At 52.2% G+C, this 20,672-nt stretch overlaps 2 protein-coding genes across 2 annotated transcripts in view; one reads left to right on the top strand and one right to left on the bottom strand.

Annotated features, from left to right (window-relative positions):
- AR (androgen receptor) overlaps window positions 1-9,084 on the top strand; it is a 39,487-nt gene extending 30,403 nt beyond the window's left edge. The window contains exons 5-8 of the mRNA XM_021548423.2: window positions 1,119-1,263; window positions 2,462-2,592; window positions 2,779-2,936; window positions 3,206-9,084. Of these exons, the coding sequence (XP_021404098.1) occupies window positions 1,119-1,263; window positions 2,462-2,592; window positions 2,779-2,936; window positions 3,206-3,361 (590 nt within the window). The 3' untranslated portion in view covers window positions 3,362-9,084. The remainder of the gene's footprint in view (window positions 1-1,118; window positions 1,264-2,461; window positions 2,593-2,778; window positions 2,937-3,205) is intronic.
- A 3,568-nt stretch (window positions 9,085-12,652) lies between these two features.
- OPHN1 (oligophrenin 1) overlaps window positions 12,653-20,672 on the bottom strand; it is a 49,567-nt gene continuing 41,547 nt past the window's right edge. Inside the window, exons 19-24 of the mRNA XM_021548405.3 lie at window positions 19,021-19,168; window positions 17,760-18,056; window positions 16,980-17,145; window positions 16,005-16,055; window positions 15,141-15,191; window positions 12,653-14,988 (exon numbers count right to left, since the gene is read on the bottom strand). Of these exons, the coding sequence (XP_021404080.1) occupies window positions 15,149-15,191; window positions 16,005-16,055; window positions 16,980-17,145; window positions 17,760-18,056; window positions 19,021-19,168 (705 nt within the window). The 3' untranslated portion in view covers window positions 12,653-14,988; window positions 15,141-15,148. The remainder of the gene's footprint in view (window positions 14,989-15,140; window positions 15,192-16,004; window positions 16,056-16,979; window positions 17,146-17,759; window positions 18,057-19,020; window positions 19,169-20,672) is intronic.

Below are 20,672 nucleotides of genomic sequence, written 5' to 3'. Positions count from 1 at the left end.
AACCCTGGTGATGAACCATGGTCAGGTGTCTGAAGTGCCCAGGAGTTTAGCAGCCCCCTAGACTGGTGATCCCTATGGGATATTGCTCTGCATACCCTTAAATGCAGAGTAGCCCATTCTGTTTTTACTATTTTGAGTCACTTGGCTTGTAAAACCAGGGATAAATCCTGCTTCCTCTTTGGCCTGTCTACACCAGACATCAAGATCCACAGAGACACCACCAAAGCCACCAGGGCTGAGGCTCTACCACTGCAGCAGTGGAAAGGGAGAGGGATTTGGAAAATGCTTTCTGTCATAACCACCACTTATCAGAGGGCTTTACTCTCCTCACTGATGCCCAACCCCTCAGTGTGTAGCACTGTCAGCTGATGCCCTGCTGCCCCCCAGGGCCAGCGCCGACTCTGCCAGGGTGGCATTTTGGCAAGGTTCATTCTTCAGCTTGTTTGCCTTGAAGAGCTCTCCAAAGCACAGAGATTCTTGCCTCAATGGGTTGTAATTATATACTGGAGCTGTTAAATTACTTTAATATTTGATTGAAATAATGCATGATTGCCTTGACACTCAGTTATATTTTCCTATTTACAAGTACATTGAAAAAACCAGTGTTGGAAGTGGTGTAAGCATGCCTGGGGTTTAACTCTGGGCTGCCATCTGGGAATGGTAATTTGAATTTAGCTGCTATTTTTGTTTCTCTTGCAATATAGCTGAGGCTTCCATGCTCATTCCCACAGTCAGTAAATCCATGCGGTGTGTATGGGGCAGAAACCAGAGCAACTGCAACCATGGTGGGAGGCCTAGGGGCTGCCTGCTGGCTCTGAGCATCACATTAAATTCCAGTTACTTAAATTTGGTGAAGTCCTAATGGGACTTTCTCCCCTCTTTGTGTCTGAAGTCCCCTTTCTTCCCTTCCAGGGGCAGGTTTGTGTTTGTCTATCCTTGATTCCCAGTCAAGCTGGGAGCTCCATGTCATGACTCGTGTCCTGGGACATGCTAAGCTTGGGCTGTGGACTGACCACATTGTCCGAAGAGGAGCACAGCAGGAGTCTGCCTGGAAACAGCCCTGGAAACTGCAGGAACCCAGCAGTAATTTGTAACATTCCTCCCTCATTGTTTATTAGGATTTCGCAACCTGCATGTGGATGACCAGATGTCAATAATCCAGTACTCTTGGATGGGCCTGATGGTGTTTGCTATGGGGTGGAGATCCTTCACCAATGTCAATTCCAGGATGCTTTACTTCGCTCCAGACCTGGTCTTCAATGAGTAAGTGTGAAACAACAACAGCCTAAAGCTGGGCTTTGGGTCAGCCCAGGTGACAAGCTGCGCTTGGAGCAGTTACACTGAGCTGCCCAGCCCAGCCCAGCCCAGCCTGCTCCCCACTGCCACCACCCATGGTGACCTCCAGGAGCAGTGAGGGCACTGTGATGCCTCTCCAGGTCCTTCAGCCACTCCTTCAGCCTTGCTGTGGGCTAACACCCACTGGGGCAGCAGGAGAAGCTGGTGTGGGGTGAGGGGCTGCTCCAATTCTGTCTTTCTGCTATGGGGTTTGAATTCCATCTCTGTTGGGCAGCTGGGGTGAGCAGAGATGGAGACAAAATGTACTGTAAGGTCCTGGTGGGCTCTCCCTGATGTACCATCACCTTAGAGCCAGGGAGGGTTTGCTGGCATGCAGAAGAGTGTGAACCCAATAACCAAGCACAGCAGCAGGCAAAGCCCCACCTGCCTGGGAGCTCCAACTCGGCCTCACATCCCTTACAGACAGAAATGTTTGGGAAATCATTGCAGTCGCTCTTCAGACAAATGCTGCAAGTCCCTTGTAGCCATGTGTGTCCAGTGAGGATCTAATGTATGGTCTATTTGAGTTAGGTCTTGTAAGCTGTCATAGACAAACATTGTACCTTTGATAGCTTAGCTACTTTAGGTGACATAAAATACCAGGATAGCTTCTGTAACAGTGTTAGAAACAAAAAAAGTTTTAATAAAAGGCAGAATAAAAAAGCTCTTTACAAAGAAAAACTAAGTCAAGGCAAGAGGGTCTTGCTTTTACTAAAACACTTCACAAGAGTGATTAACTTCTTTTGTTCTATTCTCTTTCTAGTAAATTGCTTAGGCAAGACTTTTTAGCTCCTATCCAATTAGCCGTCCTTAAGTTTAAAGTCTCTAAAGTCTTATGATGTGTCTTTTAACCAAATTAAAAAGAGAAACTTCTAAGCTTTTGTCCTTTTTAAGGAGACAAAAGGTAACTTGTTTACTCCATCAGCAAAAAGCACATTCCTGCAAGGACCTCACCCAGGAGTTCTGGAAAATGCTCCATTCCTGCATGTGGCACTCCGGGACAGAGCTCGGGCCCTGGGCAGAGGGGTGTGCCAGGCAAGGGGGGTTTGCTGGGTCAGGGAATGTCCTCCCCACCACACTCGTGCACTGAGGGCTCCGTGCCATCTGTGCCCTGTCACCCTGCCAGGTACCGCATGCACAAATCCAGGATGTACAGCCAGTGCATCAGGATGCGGCACCTCTCCCAGGAGTTTGGGTGGCTTCAGATCACACCCCAGGAGTTCCTCTGTATGAAGGCTCTCCTCTTCTTCAGTATTAGTAAGTGTCCACACCCCTCCCTCCACAGAGCTTCAGCACCCTTGAGGTGTCTGGTGCTTTCCCTGTGCCTGGACTCTCACTTCCCAGGAGGAGGCTGGGGATGCCCCCTGCTTCAGCCTTCCTCTTGCTCTCCTGTTGTTGTCACTCTCTGGGTTCCTCTCACTGTTTCCTTCCCATCCCACCCAGTTCCAGTGGATGGCCTGAAGAACCAGAAGCTCTTTGATGAGCTCCGCATGAATTACATTAAGGAACTTGACCGGATCATTGCCTGCAAGAGGAAGAACCCCACCTCCTGCTCCCGGAGGTTTTACCAGCTCACCAAGGTCCTGGACTCCGTGCATCCGGTAAGAGAGGACAGGGAAATGTCCGTCTGTACACATAATGTCCATCTAAATGCATAAGAAACAATATAAAAAAGGAACTTTTCAAAGTGAGAATGATCATTCCCTGGAACAACCTCCCCATCATGGGAGGAGTTCAGATGCAATTGAAGAGAGCACTGGATAGTCTCATCCCATTTCCCTTTCCCAGGGTAGGTGGGACCTCTGTCATTTATCTTCCCAAAGAAAGCATTGCCCAGGGACTTGTTTAACTAGCTCTCTTCCTTTCCCAGATTGCCAAGGACCTGCATCAGTTTACATTCGATCTCCTAATCAAGGCACACATGGTGAGCGTGGACTACCCAGAAATGATGGCTGAGATCATCTCTGTGCAGGTTCCCAAGATCCTGTCTGGAAAAGTCAAACCAATCTACTTCCACGCACAGTGATCTTTCAGAGGGACCCCCGTGCTGCCACCCCCATTCCAGCCATCTCCTGCCTGTTACTTCTGCACTACTGTCCTGCAGTGCCTTGGGGAATCCCTCTGCGGTGGTGGCCAAGGGGACAGGCAGAGGCAGACCTGCTGGGATTCCTGAAATTACTATTTTCCTGAGGTACCTCTGAACTGAACCCCTGGTGCCGGCCTCTACCTGGCTCCAGCTGCTCACGGTGCTGGCAGGGACTGGTGGGGCAGTGGCAGTGTCTGAGTGTTCTCCTCTGTTTGTCACTGTGACTCCAGCAGCCCAAGGCCACGGGACAGCAGAAGTGCCAGTGGTTGGTGGGTTTGGGGTGATTTTTATAAAAAGAACACAACACTAAGCAGGTCGCAGCTCCGTGTTTGGGTGTGGGTTATGTTGCCAGCCTCCTTCCAGATGTTTTGTTTGCGTTGTGGTGCTGGGAAGCAGATGAATTCAAACACTGCAGAAGAGAAGCAGAGCAGAGCTGGGGGACAAGGCACGTTTGTGGCTGAGGAGTTCACGGGCGCTGCAGCCGCTGTGGGATCTGCTCCTGTCAGCTCAGCCCTGGGACCTGCCTGCACTGCTGAGACACGAGCGATGGAGAGGACAGGCTGCAGTGGAAGCCTGCCAAGGAAGGTCACCTTGGAATTCCCCCAACAACGGCTGGCTCCTGATTTCCACCTGGGATGTTCTTCCTATGGCCTGTCCAGCTGGGTCTTGGTCTGCCCCACAGTCCCCGGGTGCTCAGCAGTCACATTCCTGTCCTTGCCAGCTGAACCCACCTCTGAAAGTGCCTGATGCCCTCGGACCTCACACCTGCCTGGCTCCCCTGGGCACCTGCAGCCCCTGCCCCCACACCTGCTCTGCAGACATGGGATTCCAGCTATGCTCTTTCCCTTCATTTGTCCCAAATATTTTGTCCCAACTATTTTTTCCAGCGCCAGCGGATGAGCGTTCTGGAGCCAAGACCAAGGCCAGGGTCTGCGGGACTTGTGGGACCATGGGACTCCTCTCTGAATCCTGTCCATGGGGAGGTGGCTGTGGGAACTGGCTGCTGCCACCACGGTGCTTTGGGGGGCTGCAAGGGAAGCACCAAGAGACCCCCTGCTCTTGGAAGCAGCACACACAGCTGCTGCTGATGGCAGTGGCTGATTGCAGCCCAGGAGGACGCCCTTGTGCACTCACTGTCCCATGTACATGGTCTTGTATGCACCACACCACCCACACACACCATCCCTTACACACTATACACCATCCCTTACACACCACAAACACCCCATCCCTTACACACCACACACATCATCCCTAACACATCACACACACCATCCCTTACACATCACACACACCCCATCCCTAACACACCACACACATCATCCCTTACACACCACTCACACCATCCCTAACACACCACACACACCATCCCTTACACACCACAAACACCATCTCTGACACACCACACACACCACTCACACCATCCCTTACACACCACACACACCATCCCTAACACATCACACACACCATCCCTTACACACCACCCCTTACACATCACCCCACACACTCTATCCCACGTGCACCATCCCGCACACCCAGCCTGTCCCCAGCACACACACTGAGGCCCAACCTACGTGCCCTGTGGTGTTTTAGTTCCCCTCCTCCTGCACATCCTGAGTACATCAAAACCTCGTGCCCAGACCCAGACAGGCTGTCAATGACTGCACACACACAGGCTGGTGCCAGGGTCACACATGCCATCATGGGCTGTGACATGGCCTGGCATTACCAAACCAGATATCTACAAGGGATTCTTGTGCTGGCACAGACAAACAGCAAACTCTGCACCCTCCCAGGGCAGTGAGCACACCCAGAGCCCTGTGCCCGCCCAGAGCCCAGCTCAGCTCTCCAGGAAATGCCATCATGGTGCAGCTGCTCCTTTACACACTTGGAGTAAAACAAACAATTTCCCTGCTACTTTCCAACTTTTTGATGGGATTTGCATTATTAGAAGGAGTGGGGGAAAAGCCCCTATGGAAGGGGAGGAATCTTTCTTTGCAATGGTTTTCCTTCCTCTGCTAGATATGGCTCTGATCCTGCTCCTCTTGAAATCCTCTCGTGCAGGCAGTGACAGAATCCATAGGTGAACTTTCTGGCTGGCAGCCAGCAGGTTGCTGCTCTCAGAGGCTCCCCCATGCCAGAGGGCTGCTGGCATCTTCAGTGCTGATGTGAGCTACAGATATCTGCAAATGAACCAGTAAAAAATTCCAGCTGGTGCATCACTGTCTTCTGGAAATTTCCCTGGCTCTTCACAGCAGAGCTCAGTGAGCAGACGAGTGCTGATTCCCAGTCCTGATATGAGCTCAGGATGGCTCCAAGCCGTTGGAACATCAATTTGGGAGAGCTTTGTGCTTCACACAGGCTCATGTCAGTGAAGGTTTGGTTGGTTAATGAGTGTGGCTGTGTCCTGCTGGGTGTTCATCTGCTGGGAGACTGGAAAGAGGCCAAGCCTAACAGGGATTTGCCCACCCTGCTTTCCTGGTGGGAGCACCATGTGGATGAGAAATGGGGGAGCAGGGGAAGGATTCTGCCTGTGTATCACCTGCCCCGTGTGTGTCACCTTGTGTGAAGCTGCTCAGGAGCTCACGGGGAGCACCCCCAGCCCAGGACAGAGGGGCAGTCAGGGGCATTGAGGTCATGCTCTCTGTCTCTTCAGTATCACAGTAACTTCTGCAACTTGTTAATTCAAAAGTTGGGTTTTTGCAATGTAATTACCAGGAAATGTGGGATCTAGGACTCGCAGCACCTGTGTGTGTATTTGCTGGGACAATTAATGCTGTTTCCATGTGGATTTTCATGGGCTGCTGCAGGAACTGGGGAAGAAGAGTCTTTATGAAATACCAAAGTCTAACTCCTGCCATTTATTTTTATGCTTTTTTGTCTATTTTTGCTTTAATAAAGCAAGGAGAATTTCACCGTGTTCACAGTCCCAAAGAAGCTGTCCCTGAGGCTCTCCTCGGGCTGGCTGAGCCTGCAGTTGGGCACCCCTGGGTGTCACAGCTGAGAGCTGAGAGCTGTTCCCCTGTGGATTCCCTGACTCTGCTCTGGCTCATCTCAGAGGTGTGGGGGGCTCTGAGCTGGCTCAGTCTGGGTCATGGCTCAGCCCATCAGCTCCTGCCCAAGGCAGCAGGTGGAGGACAAGGGATACAGACGTTGGCATCTCCCTGGGGGCAGTGTTTGTGCATGAATGGGCACCATTCCATAACAGAGGGTGTGGGATAAAGGATGCTGCTTTTAGTTGAGGGCAAGAGGGACCCTTCCTCAGCCCTGTGGCATGCCAGAAGCAGTGAGACAGATCAAATGCTGCAATGGCATGCAGCACTCCCAGGGCAGGTATCACCGACCTGTGCCCACCTGAGCCTGTCAGGCTCCTGCCAGCACCCCCTGCCTCAGCAGGGAGCTCAGCTCAGCAGGAACAAGAGCCAAGACAGCAGCTCTCTGCTTGGAGAGGCTGTGGCTGAGTCTGGAGAACCAGCAGCATCCACGTGCCACTGCCATAATGTCCAAGAGGCCCTTTGTGCTTGGCTCAGGGTGCTCGGTGAGGGAGGTGAAGCTGGGGCAGGACCCTCCCTGCTCTGTGCCGTGGGGCTGTCCCTGTGCTCTGTAGGGAATGCTGAGGGGCACCCAAGGTGTCACCTGCCTCCCTGCCAGCCCGAGAGCTGCTGCCCTCAGTCACCACTGGCCAGCCCTGCAGTCCCTGTGGTGTCCCTCCCCTTGCTGAGCTCTTGCCCTGGATGTTTCAATAACATAATGTATGCTAAAATTATCTATCTCTGTATAAAATAAAGGCATGGCCCATTTTCTATCGCTAAAGATATCTATTTAGTGACGTGCTCTAAGAGTCCTCTCTGGTTGCACACTGAGGTGCTGGATGCTCTGCAGGAGATGAGTCAGAACGTGCCAATTTAATGAAGACTTTTAATTATTTTTCTGGCTCGTGCTGCCCAGTTCGCAAAGGTGCCCCCTTCTGTGGCACGCACAGAGCACACGCTGGCACAGGCTGGGGTTGGCATCAGCTTCTCCAGCCTTCCTGTGTCTTCTTGGGGTTAGACAGGGACATTTTGCATTTGGGGAACAACGGAGTATCCCTCGTTTCTTCCCTTTCTGACTTGCACGTTTGGGCAGAATGCTGGGCTTACAGAGTGGCTGTGTCCCACCGCCCAGGGCTGGCTGTGGGCACTGGGGTGGCCGTGGGCAGGCAGGGTGTCCCAGCCCCTTGGGGTGGGTCAGAGCCTCCCTGCGCTCCTTCCTTCCAGCAGCTGAGGGACGCTGTGCTTGTGACTCACAGAGTCAATCTCTGCGCCCACATTAACCCTTAGCAAGTGGATAAAAGCTGCTCTCTGTGCCAGATATTTGGTGTTCTGTGGCAATTTTATGCTGTTTCTCTTTGTTAACATGTCTCTGTAATAATAAGAGTTCTCTGTTTGATATATTTTACTTTCTTTGTAATATGCCAAAAAGCTCATTGCTGGTGCCTTTTTGCCTGGGGGGGCTCCCAGCCCACAGCTGTGCTCCTAGGAGTAACAAAGGCCAGTCTGCAACTGCTCCTTCCACCACAGCTGAGGGAGAGAGAAGCCAATGCCACAGCACTGCCAGAAGAAAAAGAGCCAGCAGCCTTGGAATGGCAGAGAGACTTTGGGATGATGCTGGTTCTTTCCAGGGGCCTGGCTCCAAGGGGAGGGCTGAGCATGATACTGGGCAGGCCTTGGCCCCATTTCAGTGGGACTGTGACCCTGGAGACCCCACAAACCACGTGCTGCAGGTGCAGCACACACAGCCTGGTCTGGCCCGGTTTGGAATCACAGTGCTTTGCCCAAATTATAGCATTGCCTGGGGGTAAATTATCCCAGAGAAGGAATTAGATGGATTGTTGACACAGCTGGTTTTTATTTTTCTTTTTTTTTTTTCCTCTTTGTTTTGTTTTGGTTGTTTTGTTTTGTTTTGGTTTGTTTGTTTGTTTGGTTTTTTTAATTGGAACTGAATGCATTGGCTAAAGAAGAGAGAGCCCCAGAGTGTTTTGGTACCATGGGCTGGACTGTGATGACAGATGCTCTGGGGCCAATGTGGTGCAGTGCAGGATGCCCTGGGGACAACTGCAACTCTCAAGTCCCCATGTGGGATGTTAATCTGCATAACCAAAGAGAGAGGCCTGCCTGGCACCCAGGTAAAGAAACCGATGACACCGTGCTGGGGGTAAATGAAAATTCTCCTTTCTCTTTCAGCCATGCCTGGGGCCCACCTGAGCGCCCAGCCGTGCCACAGGGTGGCCCCTCGTGCTTGGTGTTCAGTTCCTTTTGTAACCTGAAAATCCGCTGTTGTTCTGAGTCCAATAAATGCAGAATCTGGTTTGCTGGAGCTCTACCCTCTGCCTGCATTTGGCTTTTGTGTCGATTTTGTGCATGAAAATGGCTGTGGGTGTGATGGCTGCCAGCAAGCACTGGGAATCAGTGGGTCATTTGCCAGTAGATGAGGCTGTACATTGGATCATTGCAGGCTTTCTTTCACACTCAGATTTCACTATTAATCACATCTGAACTCGTAATTCAATTACATATCAATTGGCTAATCCTTCCATATATTCCTCTTTGGGTCTTTAAAATTGAATTTCAGTTGATTAATGTATTTCTTAAAGCAAGGAGCTAATAAAGGCCAGTGTCCTCCTGCTCTTGTCATTGTTTTTGGTATCTTTATGAACAGTTGTAAATCCATTCTTCCGCAACGTCTTTATAAAATTGACCTATGCTCTCCAAGCAATAAAGAAGACGCTTACCAGCCACTTGTTAATTCAAGTCACAAATGTGAATCCTGCCCAGGGCCAAGATTTGATTGACTGAGACAAAGAAAGAGCTTGGGAAAAAAAAACAAAAACAAAAAACAAAAAACAAAAAAAACCCACAACAAAAAACTCATTGGGCCACAAATAGCAGGCAATGCCTGGTGTGTAATTACACAGCAGCAGTCAACACACCATGCCCTGTGATCTGAAGTGCCGAGAGAACAAAAACCCTTGGGTTTGTCAGCAAGGACCCTGATCCTATCCCTAGGTCTGAGTCACAGTGAAAAATTATTGTGTTATTTGAAAATTCACCCTTAATGGACACTGAGCAGGCCTCAGCTCCTCGGGGCTGGTGTGGCAGATTGGGTACCTGCCAGCATGTCAGCCCCAGTGTCACCTGCCAAATGGCCACTTGGTCACCAGTGTCCCCAGGGATGTTCAGGAGCCACTGGTCCAGTGCCTCATGGGATCCTGGACTTGGTCCCTCAGTGGCTGCACATCCTGGGCTTGCACTGGCCTCAGTCTCTGATGGCCCCAAACTCGTGTGGCTTGAACAAATTCAGGACAAATTTGTGAGGCTGAAGGACAAATTCACCTCACTCAACTCCTTCTGCCTTGCTGTGCTCCAGCCACCTCTGCTGCACATCCTGCATCCCACATCCTACACCCTGCACAGCTCACCAGGACCTACAGGTCACAGGGAAGCTGCTGACCCCCCTGGCCATTCCTAACTGCTGTAGCTGTGGGGTCTGGCAGCAGGGTGACAGCCCCCATGCCAGCACTGGGGATGAGCCACATGCCAGCAGGCTCCAGAGCTGGCCTTTAAGATGCCTTAGCTCCCCAGCAGAATGGCACACCGAGCTCACAGGAAAATGTCCAGTTACCATGAAGAAGCCAACTGAAAACACAAAAACATCTTGAAAACCCCCAAATGACCCCATGCTTTAAGGTCATTTATTTTTTCTTGTCCTCATAGCAGAAAGTGGGAGATTTTTACAATAGACAGAAGTTCTTTTTCCTAAAATACTGATGAGTTGTGTCAAATAGCCCTTTCAGCAGTGGTTTCCCTCCCTGGGGGCCTGGGAGTGCCAGCCCTGTGTGCCTGCCATGGTGCAGGGCTGTGCCTGTGCCCCCAGGACGAGCCAGTGGCAACCACAGACCCCAGTGGGGTCCTGCTGACTCCAGTGCCCGGGCACCAGGGACATCAGCCAACGCTGGCGTTTGCTCCTTACCCCAAACTACTGCTGCTCCCTCTGCCAGTGGTGGGCAGGTGCCAAGGGGAGGGCAAACAGGGCCTGCCTGGCATGCCCTATGGCCCACCCCATAGGAGCAGGGTGGCCACAGTGACATGGTGTGGTGGCCTATGGGCATTCTCAGTTCAGTCAGAGAGAAAGAAGAGTTTCTAACCAGGCTAGAGGCTGGGAAAGAGTTGCAAAGGAATGTAAATAATTCTCCATCTCTCTTGTTGTTCACATTGTTTATAGATATGGTCTGCCACCGTGTGTCATTCACTGCACACCAATGGTGGAAGATGTTTTTACTTTAAGACCAATGAAATGAGTCTGCACGATGCTCTCTACAAAAGAGTGATGTATTTGAAATAAACTGAGTTAGTGTTCACATCATCTAGCCTTCTGAACTGGAGTTCTTTTGTTCCTGCCCTGCCTCAATGGGGATAGTGGCCACCAGGAGAGCCTGTGGGGCCAAGGCACTGAAGGAAGCTGGGGTGTGCAGGATACAGAGTGAGGAAGGGTGGAGCTCTGGGAGGATGGAACCCATGGGCACTTGCCTCTCTGAGCCTTCATGGGCATGGCCCATTTTATGCAGGATTTTAAGAATTGTCAGAAGTCCTGCCTTGCAGGAGCTCTTAGAGACACTGGCAGAAGCTATGAAATCACTTCTTGAACTTCTGAAAACACAGAAAATGGAAAACATTATGGCCTTTAGTGGTTCAAAGCGTCTCCTGATTGTTTAAACCAATCACAGGATTTTTTGGAGGCCCGACCTGATTTACAGCCATATGTACAGGCCAAGAAACCTGCTAAGGGCTGCCAGGAACCTGCCCAGGGCAGGGAGCTCCCAGCTCGGAGCATCCACATGGGCAATGGTGTAGTGGGATGGGTCAGGAAGAATGACAGAGCTGAAAACTACGGCTCTGATCCTCCAAGGAGTACCACGTGGGTGGATTCTGGCGCCTTTGTGGGTCTTCCTGTAGCACATAAATTTCAGATGTCAGTGCTCCACTAAGTATATTTCAATTCTAAATTTATCACACAGATGTGTCTGCTGTGGAGTCTTTGGCCTCTTCAAATTCTTCCTCTGGGAAGAACTCACTGAGGCTTGGGCTCAAGCTTTGGAACTGCTTGTTTTGTTATCTTCTCTCTATAAAAAACTGAAAGGTTTTACTTGTGCTGGAAAATAATTTTCTTGCTTGTATTGAATCCAAATGTTTTCTGTAAGAAAGCAAGCCAGGCACCTGTGGGTTGGGAGACAAGGATTCTTGGGGCAGTTCACAATCATTTCATACAAGGCCTAGTGAGGAAAGGGAAACAGTTTAGTTCCCCAAATGCTGCTGTTTTGAACACATCCAACGCTGGAAAAGTTACAGCTCCACAAGGAAACTTTTGAGAGAAACAAGAAAGAAAAAAACAAGCAGAAAACCCTCCAGCTGCTGCTCCTGGTGCTTTGTGTCCATGCCTGCCCCGGGAGCGCTCCGGCTGCTCGGGCCCAGAGCCAGAGCACGGCTCAGACCTCTCAGAGCTGGCAAACCTGGCCGGGGCTGCACCAAGGGACTGCGGGCAGCGGCCGGGCTCGCATGAAATAATTGCAGGGGGATCCCAAAAACACCGACCAGCCCTGAGCAGGGTGTGGGTGGGAACGCACCCCTTCTCCAGCTGGGAACCCTTGTGGCTGTGGAGGCAGCTTGGCTGTCCCTGGGCCCCCAGGAACACCTTCTGGAGAGGTCACCTCCATCAAGCTTCTCCAGAAACCCAGGCTCCAAAGCTGTCTGCAAGATTCCTGTGTCAGAGAGAGAAGCTGTTCTCTCCTGGGAGAGGGCTAGCTGTTGAAGAAAAGCAAATACTGGTACACAATGTCAGAGTCAAAATGGGGAGGAACAGCTGTGAGGAGGGGAAAAGAGTGCTGGATAGATGGAAAGAAGCCCTTGGTGGTCACAGGAAAACTGGAGTCTCAGCGACCCACGGCACATGACACTGTCCAGGCATTATTCAGCCTTGGCAGGGCAGCTTCTCCAGTTAGAAAAATGTAAAAAACCAGCTTTGGGGACTGCAAACCCAGAGTGGGGCTATGGCAGAGCCCAGGGCACTCCAAATCCCATGGACACAGCCCTGTGTGACCTCCCTGGGGCACACAGCTGGGCCCCACAGCAGGGCTGCCTGCAGTGGGGGCAGCGCTTGGGCCCAGGGTGAAGGGAACAAAACACACCGAGATGGCTGTTTCACTTCATGGAAACTTTATAAACACTCGCAGTAACCTAAGCTGGTACACATCACAGTGGCTCCAGGGCTGATGCTGGGGGCTGCCATGCTGCACAGGGCGATCTCACATTCCCAGCTGTCACTCCTGGGCCACTGGCAGCAAGGACTGTGCTCACAGCAGCAGGGATTGGGCCCCACAGCAGCAGGGACTGTGCCTCATGGCAGCAGGAATTGGACACCACAGCCCCCTGCCAGCACAACCAGCATCCCCCACTGCTCCAGCTGCTGGTCCCCAGTGTTCAGCTGCACCCAGAGGTGCAGGAAAAATCAACACAGACATACAAGTGACAAAGAACTTTAAAAGGACACCATGAAATAATCTGCAAGAAGCTGCCTCTCCCCACTGCTCGCACTACCTGATGGAAAACCGACCACCCTTGGATTCTCCCTACACATGGAGCCAGGCTCTGTCCTGGGGGTCTGTGCTGGGCAGTGGGCATGAGCAGGAGAGGATGTGACAAGCCACTGCTCCCACAGAATGTCACCTCCAGTGCCACGCACATCTGCACAACCCAGGGAGCTTCCCAAACTGAAAGGCTCGAGGGGTCCCCAAACAGCAGCCCAAAGCAGGAAGGACAGTAGGGAAATGCTGGCTTTTTGTGCAGGAGACACAAGCCCAACACCCTAACAGGGCCAGGGGGTGATGTGCTGCAGGCACAGGGCCCCAATGCCAGGCTGGTCAGAGCAGCTGGCTCCAGCTTCAGCTCCATCCTGCCTGTTCACAGATCCCTGATCAGAACCACTGTGCATTGTCCTTGAACCCCTGGTGAGGGGCTGCAGCAGGAGGGGCCAGCACAGCCCAGGTACTGCCAGTGCATGTGGCACAGCCTCAAGTGCCACAGCACAGGGCTGGTTTGGTTTGAAAGCCACTTTCACGTGCCAGGCCTAAAGGAGGGAGCAGCTGGGGCACTGCTGAAGCCAAGGGAGTGAGAGCACCATGGACATGACACACGTGAGCTCCAGTGTGTGCCATTCAGCAATATGAGACACGAGGTCACACAGGGGCAGAGTGCCAGGAGATGGGAAGGGCCTGCGCCGGGCAGGACACCATGCTCAGGGGAACGGAGCACCTGGGAATGTTTGGCCACTGGTTTGCAAATGTTCTCAGCACCTAAAGAAAACCATTCAAAAGGAGGGAGTCGTCTTTGGGAGGGTGGAAGAAGCGAGGAAGCAGCTCTCTGCCATGCTCAGGCCTGGAGCTGGGCCCTGGTGGCAGCTGGAGCAACAGAAAAGCCTCTACTGCTACAGAGGTGCTGGCCAGGGACACTTCCCGGGCCAATGGCATCATCCACAGGGCCATGGCTGAGGGACAGGCTGGGCATCTTGTACTGGAAATGAATAAACAAGCAAACAAGAAACTGGGCAGTTCTGAAAAAACAAAACAAAACAAAACAATGGGTTTGACCCACAAACAGTGAGTTTCAGATCCTCAGCACCTCTGTGCTGGCCACCGCAATCACCCAGGATGGAGAATTCTTGGTGGGCCTGTGAGAAGAGGATCTGGTGGGAGTGTGGCTCACATGGAAGAGGAGGCAGTGGAGGAAGAGGAGGAGCACCTGCTGCTCCCTTCCGCCAGCAGCACCCTTGGAGGCTGCTGACCCGAGGGTGCTGCCTGACAGCTGGTCCCAGGCAAGGCTGCGGCCATGGCTCAGGGCAAGCCCCCGGCCAAGCCTGTCTGTCAGTGTAATGTCCCAGACCAGGGATGTCCAAGAGATGAGGAGACATCCCACAGAGCTGAGCACAGTGATTCCCCCATCCCTGCCCCACTTGTGCCACCATGGGCAGCGTTACCAGGCACAGCTGTCCCACACACTGACAAGCACCAAGCGAGGGACACAAGCACAAAGGAAGGGGCTTCTGAGGGCAAGCGGGGACTGCAGCTGTTTTGCCCTTGCATCCAAACACAGGGACTCAGCCCTTGTGCTGTCCATACACACTTTTCAAGGCATGTTTCCTGAAAGTGAGCAGGTGAACACTGTCCCTTCCACAGGCAGTCTGTGTCCCCCAGCCCTGCCCATGCTGCTGCCACCTGCACGGGCATACACAGGAGAGAGGAGAGCTTGGAGGGCAGGGAACAGTTCAACACAGATGTGTGGGCAGGACCTGCTCTCCATTGTGGTCTCCCTCTCTTAATTTCTTCGTGGGTCTCCGAGCCCACTTGTGGCTCAGAAATCATCGTCCGTAAGATAGCTGCTCTCCAGGGCACTGGGGCTGGCAAGGCTCAGCTCTGACTCCTGGGTCACAAGCACAGAAAGTCTCCTGGGTCCAGCTGGGCTGAGGTGTGCTTACAAAGCCTGGAAGAAGAAAACAAGCTCCATGTTCTGTGCAGCAGTGCACATCCACCCATAATGGCAGAACCACTGGAACCCCACAGCCCCATAAATGCTGTTTTGTCTTACACGTCTGCTTTCAGTTTATCATTCCATTTGTTGTCATAAATACGTACCTTTAGCCTCAGCTGTCATCACTTGGAATCCTGCCTTGTGGTGATGAAGAACTGGATAAAAGGACATAGAAGAATAGATAAAAAATGAGTGCAAGGAGCAAGTTCCAGCTCAGCTCCACAAGCTCCTTGAGGCTGGGTAATGGGCAGGGAGGAGTCTGGTTTGCAATAGCACAAATGTTTTCTCTCTCACTACCAGTAGCAGCAGTTCTCAGACTTACACACAAACCTGCTCTCTCTTGGGCAGAGATTGGCAGCTTTTCAGAGCAGGAAGCTGAGATTTATTTGGGCAAATATTGTCACAAATGGCACCTGCTGCCACTCAGAGCCAAAGGCTTTGCCCATGCTGTGTCCCCATAAGCCCCTAGCATCCTGTCTGCACACCCCCTGTGCTGGACCCAGCCATGCTCTCTCGGCAGCTGCTGGGACCTAACCAGCCCTCATCACCTCACCCATGACCTGATCTTCCCAGAAAGCCTGAGTATCACAGAATCACAGCATAATGAGGTTGGAAGAGACCTCTAAGATCATCAAGTCCAACCTATGCCCTAACACCTCAACTAGACTATAGCACCGAGTACAACAGGCACTACATCACACAGACCCACACTCATGGTAACAGGGATCCACAGGGATGTTTCTTGCTTGGCACATTTAACTTATCAAGTCTGTATCTGGACTCACATTCTTAGCTTTGTGCTCTTTATTTAGTTTCAGCATTTTAGCTGAGCCCCATCTGCTGTTTGTGACTACAAGACAAGGCAGGCCTGGGGCTGGGGCTGTGTGTGCTGGCTCTGCCTCAGAGGGAGCATCCTGTGCTGCAGGGCTGCTGCTGCCCACATGCAGCCTTCCCCGTGCCAGCCTTACCTGCCTGTTCTTCGGGATGCTGTCTCAAAGAACTTGGTCCTAGAGGCCACCCTGCAAAGAAAACAGGAGAAGTCTCTTCTGACTTGACCTGGCAATTTGCTAATGAGATCTGCTCTGTGCCAGGGGAATGAGCTGCAGCATTGGCAGAACTGCAGAGATCACCTTCAACTGACAGTTCTTGTGCCAAGGCATAGCCGGGCTCCTTCTGTGCTCGCTCCACCCCCACATCCCCCACCAGCACTTTGGCTGGGCTGTCTATAGAACCATGGAATCATGGAATCATTCAGGCTGGGAAAGATCTCCAACATCATCGAGTCTAACTTTTGACCAAACACCACCACACCAAATAAAACATAGCACCAAGTGCCACATCCAGTCATTATTTCCATGCTCTTGCCTATAATCCTGTGTGCATCCATCCCCTTTATGGTCTTTCCTTCTCATGTGCTCAAGAAAGAGAAATTAAATTATCCCAGAGAAGGAATTAAGGCAGTTCTGGCACAGAGCTGACCCTCATGGCACCTTTTGTTTTCTTTAGGTGAATTCCCACTAAAGCCAGCAGGGTTTCTGACTCTCTTAAAATCTGAAAGAAAACTGAGGATGAGATGAAGCTGAACTCCATCCAGTTTCCTTAAGAAGATCCAAGCTGGATCTTGTCCTGCACCAGGAAGTGTCTCGTTTGAGGGGTTTGCTGAGGGCAGGCAGGAAGGGGCTCAGCTCCACTGACCCAGGAACAAAAGGGAAGGGGATGGGGCAAGGCTCAGCCCTCAGGCTGTGCTTCAGCAGCCCCAAAGCTTCGTGTTTGTCTTTGCTGTGGCCCCACTCCTCTCCCTGGCCATGCCATCTTCTCAGCTTTGCGAGTGACACTCAAACCTGCACTTGCACCAGTGCCAAGGGGACATCCACAGGCTCCAGCCACTGAGCCCCTAAGTGTCCCTGCCAGCACCAAGCATTTGCCACAGGCTGCTGGCTTACACAGATGAGGGCATCTCCTCTGCAGTGCCTGCTATCAGATCTGGCCTCTGCTCCAGCTTTGGAGGGACGGGTGTGCGGCACGGTGGATCCGGAGGTCTCACAGGGGGACGCGTTATCACAGGTTTATCACCATGGGAACGTGGCTTAGGAACACCGTCACAGTCACCTGCAGGGATGGAGATAACAAACACTGAGCAGAGAGCTCTGGCAGAGGCCAGATATTTGTGAAGGGGCACTAAACAGGTCCGTGGGTTTAGTTCTGTCCCTCTGCCTCAACACTCTCTCACTGACAGTGGCCAATAGACAGAATAGAGGGACAGAGTCCAGGAAAAGTTGCCACGCTACCTGTCTCAGAAAAGCTTTCCTGGCACTGGGAACAGGGGCTGGAGCTGGACCTGTAAGGACAAACTCAATGCAGTTGCTGACGCTGAAGCTGATACTTCCTGGGAATGACAAGTGTTCTTAACCCAACCCTGTGCGCTGCTGCTCTATGAAAGGGAGAGGAACAGCACAAACTGGTGATTCCTGCAGCTGAGCTTTCATCCGGGACAGTGACACTACGGCTTCTTTTCTTCCCCAAGATTAGGCAACCTTACTATTCACTTAACCCTGCAAAGTCTTTAAGAGTCAAGTCAACAAGGAATGAGTGTCAGACTTTATCCGTGCCCACACCTTAGGCTGTCTGGTCTCCCAGCCACTCCTGCTGGGAGAGGACTCAAGGGGAGAGGCCCAGGGAGGGCTGATTCGGGCACCTCGGGCTTGCCCCTTGCACACACTCACCCTCTCTGCCACAGATGCCCGGCCGTGGCGCCGGTCTCCTGGCCTGCAGCGTGGCGGTCCTCAGGGCAGGGCTGGTCACCACCCCGTTGGCCGCCCTGGCAGCTGCCTTCGCCCCTCCATCCTGCAGCCTGCTCCCCATCTTCCCCAGCTCGGGCTCAGCGCGCGGCTGGGGCCGGCTCTCGGCGGGGGGACGCCCCGGCTCGTCCCCCCCTGGCCGGGGCGCGGGCAGGCGGCTGCGGAGCAGGGGCCTGGGGGCCTCCACGCCGCCGCCATTGGGGGTCTGGCCGAGCCTCTCTGCTGTGCAGACAAGAGGGCAGAGAGCCGTGGGGTTAGGTGTGTGCCGCTCTTGGTGTGCCTCCAAAAGCCACCCATCCCACCCCTCTTGCTGTGCTGCAGACCTAGGAGCAAGCAGGAGCTCTGCTATGAACACTGCTGCTCCCTGTGCAGCCTCAGGGCGGACCAAAGTGAACAAATGCTTCTGCTCCCAGGTCAAGGAAGCATTGAAATGCAAGGCCAGCCACAACTCCATTAGCAGTCTGCAGTTTTAGAGAGCAAGGTGAATCCATCATGTTTTGCCTGTGTTACAAGGTGCACTTTATACCTAAACATCATCAGAGCTCTAAAAACTAATGGAGAAAGAGACTTTCCATCTTTTTGGTGACTGTGGAATCAGGGCACAGCCTGCAGGGACAACTAAAGCAAATCAGGTGCAGAAACATGATTTTAAGGTGATGTGCCCTTTACTGTTAATCCAGCTGACTGTAAAGAAATGGTGAAGCCGTTACGAATAATATCAAAGTAGAACTTAATCTAGAAAATGCCTTTACTGCTTCCTAAAAAAGTTCTTTGGAGTTCTTGCTCTGGGTGTGGAACTGCCAGCAGCTGAGCCAGCTTGAGACCTCTTGGGCCTCGTACAGCACAGCCCTGCCTGGCTACCACCCCACCAACACTCCATGCAGTTTTTTTGCCTCTGATGCCACAAAACCTCTCCTCTGTGCCTCTCCTGTGCTAAGAACCAGCCTTAGTTTAGCTACTGGAGAATGCAGCAGGTAGCAGAAAAACCCAGAAAGTCTGACTTGTGACATGATGAAATCAATGTATGAGTGTTTTTGGCTTTCCTTTCTCTCTGAGCAGCCCTCACTGCCAGCCATGTCCAGGACCTGGAAAGTGCAGCCCTGCTGCTGTTACCTCCATTGCTCCTGGGAAGGTGTTACAGGAGGGGTGAGAAGCAGGTAAGGCATCAGAGAACAGCCAGACTGACCTCCACTCTCCTCCACAGAGGCACCAAAGAAGACAGGTCTCTCCCTCAGGGGACGCTTGGAGATGGTGATGGGTTTGTGCCGCCGAGCAGCCACCCTGGGTGGGGGCACTGGGGGGGCTGTGGTGTCTTCAGGGGGGCCAGAGTAGATCTGCAAAGGGAGACACGTTCAGGTGACCCGACACAAAGGGGCTGCTGCCTCACCTCCTGCTGCAGGTGCCCCTGTCCAGCACAGAGGGTGATGGTGGCCACCACTGACACTGTCCCCACCACTGACACTCTCCCCATCACTGACACTGTCCCCACCACCGACACTGTCCCTGCAGCTCAGCAGGAAGATCATAAACACAAACAATTTGTAGAAGCAAATTCCCCTGGAGCAGATGAGGAAGACTTTGGAGCTGACAGCTCCTGACCAACATCAAGATTCTCATTGTCACAGCACCCAAACCAACCCTGCATTGTTCCAGATCAAACACTAAAAGCCTTCAGCTCTTGGTTTACAATGACACATTTGGCACCAGGAAATTACCTGGGATAAAATACTGGCATAAAAGCAGTGCTACTGAGAAGTTTTATCTCCTTTTCTCACTGGTCATGTAGCACCTATTTAGTTGGGATTATTTGAGATGTCCTCATTTATATCAAGGCTTTTTTTAAGAGCTGAAAACGAAATATATCTGAAGAGCTGAAACACCATATTAAGGCCCAAAGCAGCTGCTCCTGTGTTCTTCACAGGGATGTTAATTGAAGTTTTATCAGGTTTTAAAGCCTAAGTTACTATGGAGAGGTGGCCTGAGCTGCTGAGCCCAGAGGCTGCACTGCTTGTCCTGGGTGATGTGGAGCTGGACCCTTCCTGGCTCCAGCCCAGGGGAGGAGAGCTGTGCCAGCCTCACTGGCATGCTGGGTCACCACACCCTTGGACTACACTTCAATATGTAAAAACAGCTTAATTGCATCACCCAGAAAAATCTTACCATGAAGAAATGTAACATTCTGATTTAAGCGTCTCATTTTGGTAATTCAAACCAAAAGTATATTCCTTCTTGTCTGGGCCAAAAAGAAGGGCTAGGAGACCCAGATGGGGGATGGGAGAGGAAAATATGTCCCTAGTTTAAACTCCTTGGTCCCAAGTGTGTGCCTGGGGAGGGAGGGCAGCAGCAGACGGCTCCTCACATCCCACGGTCAGGCTGCTCTGGCCCAGCCTGGGCTGCTTTGGATAAATCCATGTGTCAGGACCAGGCTTTGCTCCCAACAGCCTGTGCCAATATGCATGAGGAGAGGAGAAACAACACAGAACTGTTCAGTCTGAAAGGGCCCACAGTGGGTCACCTGGTCCATCCTCCCTGCTCAAGCAGGGTTTCCCTAAGGAGCAAATGGCCCAGGATTGTGTCCAGACAGTTCTGGAATATCTCCAGTGAGGGAAGATTACACACCCACTCTGGAAAACAAAAACCCCACACTCAGGGTTTGGTGACACAGGGCAGGTGCTGGCTCACTGCCTGCTGGGCTCTGGGCAGGGGCAAGACATGTTCCCCAGTCCAAAACACAAGGCCTGAGTACTGGAGTACTCTTTGCTGTGACATAGCAGCACATGAATTAAAAGCAGCAGCTCATGTATTAATAAAACAGTAAAGAGTTGCCTGTAGGAGGGA

This window comes from Lonchura striata, chromosome 14 (assembly GCF_046129695.1).
Source record: "Lonchura striata isolate bLonStr1 chromosome 14, bLonStr1.mat, whole genome shotgun sequence".
In the NCBI taxonomy this organism is placed as follows: Eukaryota; Metazoa; Chordata; class Aves; order Passeriformes; family Estrildidae; genus Lonchura; species Lonchura striata.
The sequence above is the reverse complement of the archived record's forward strand: the minus strand, read 5'-3'. Positions and strand labels throughout refer to the sequence as shown.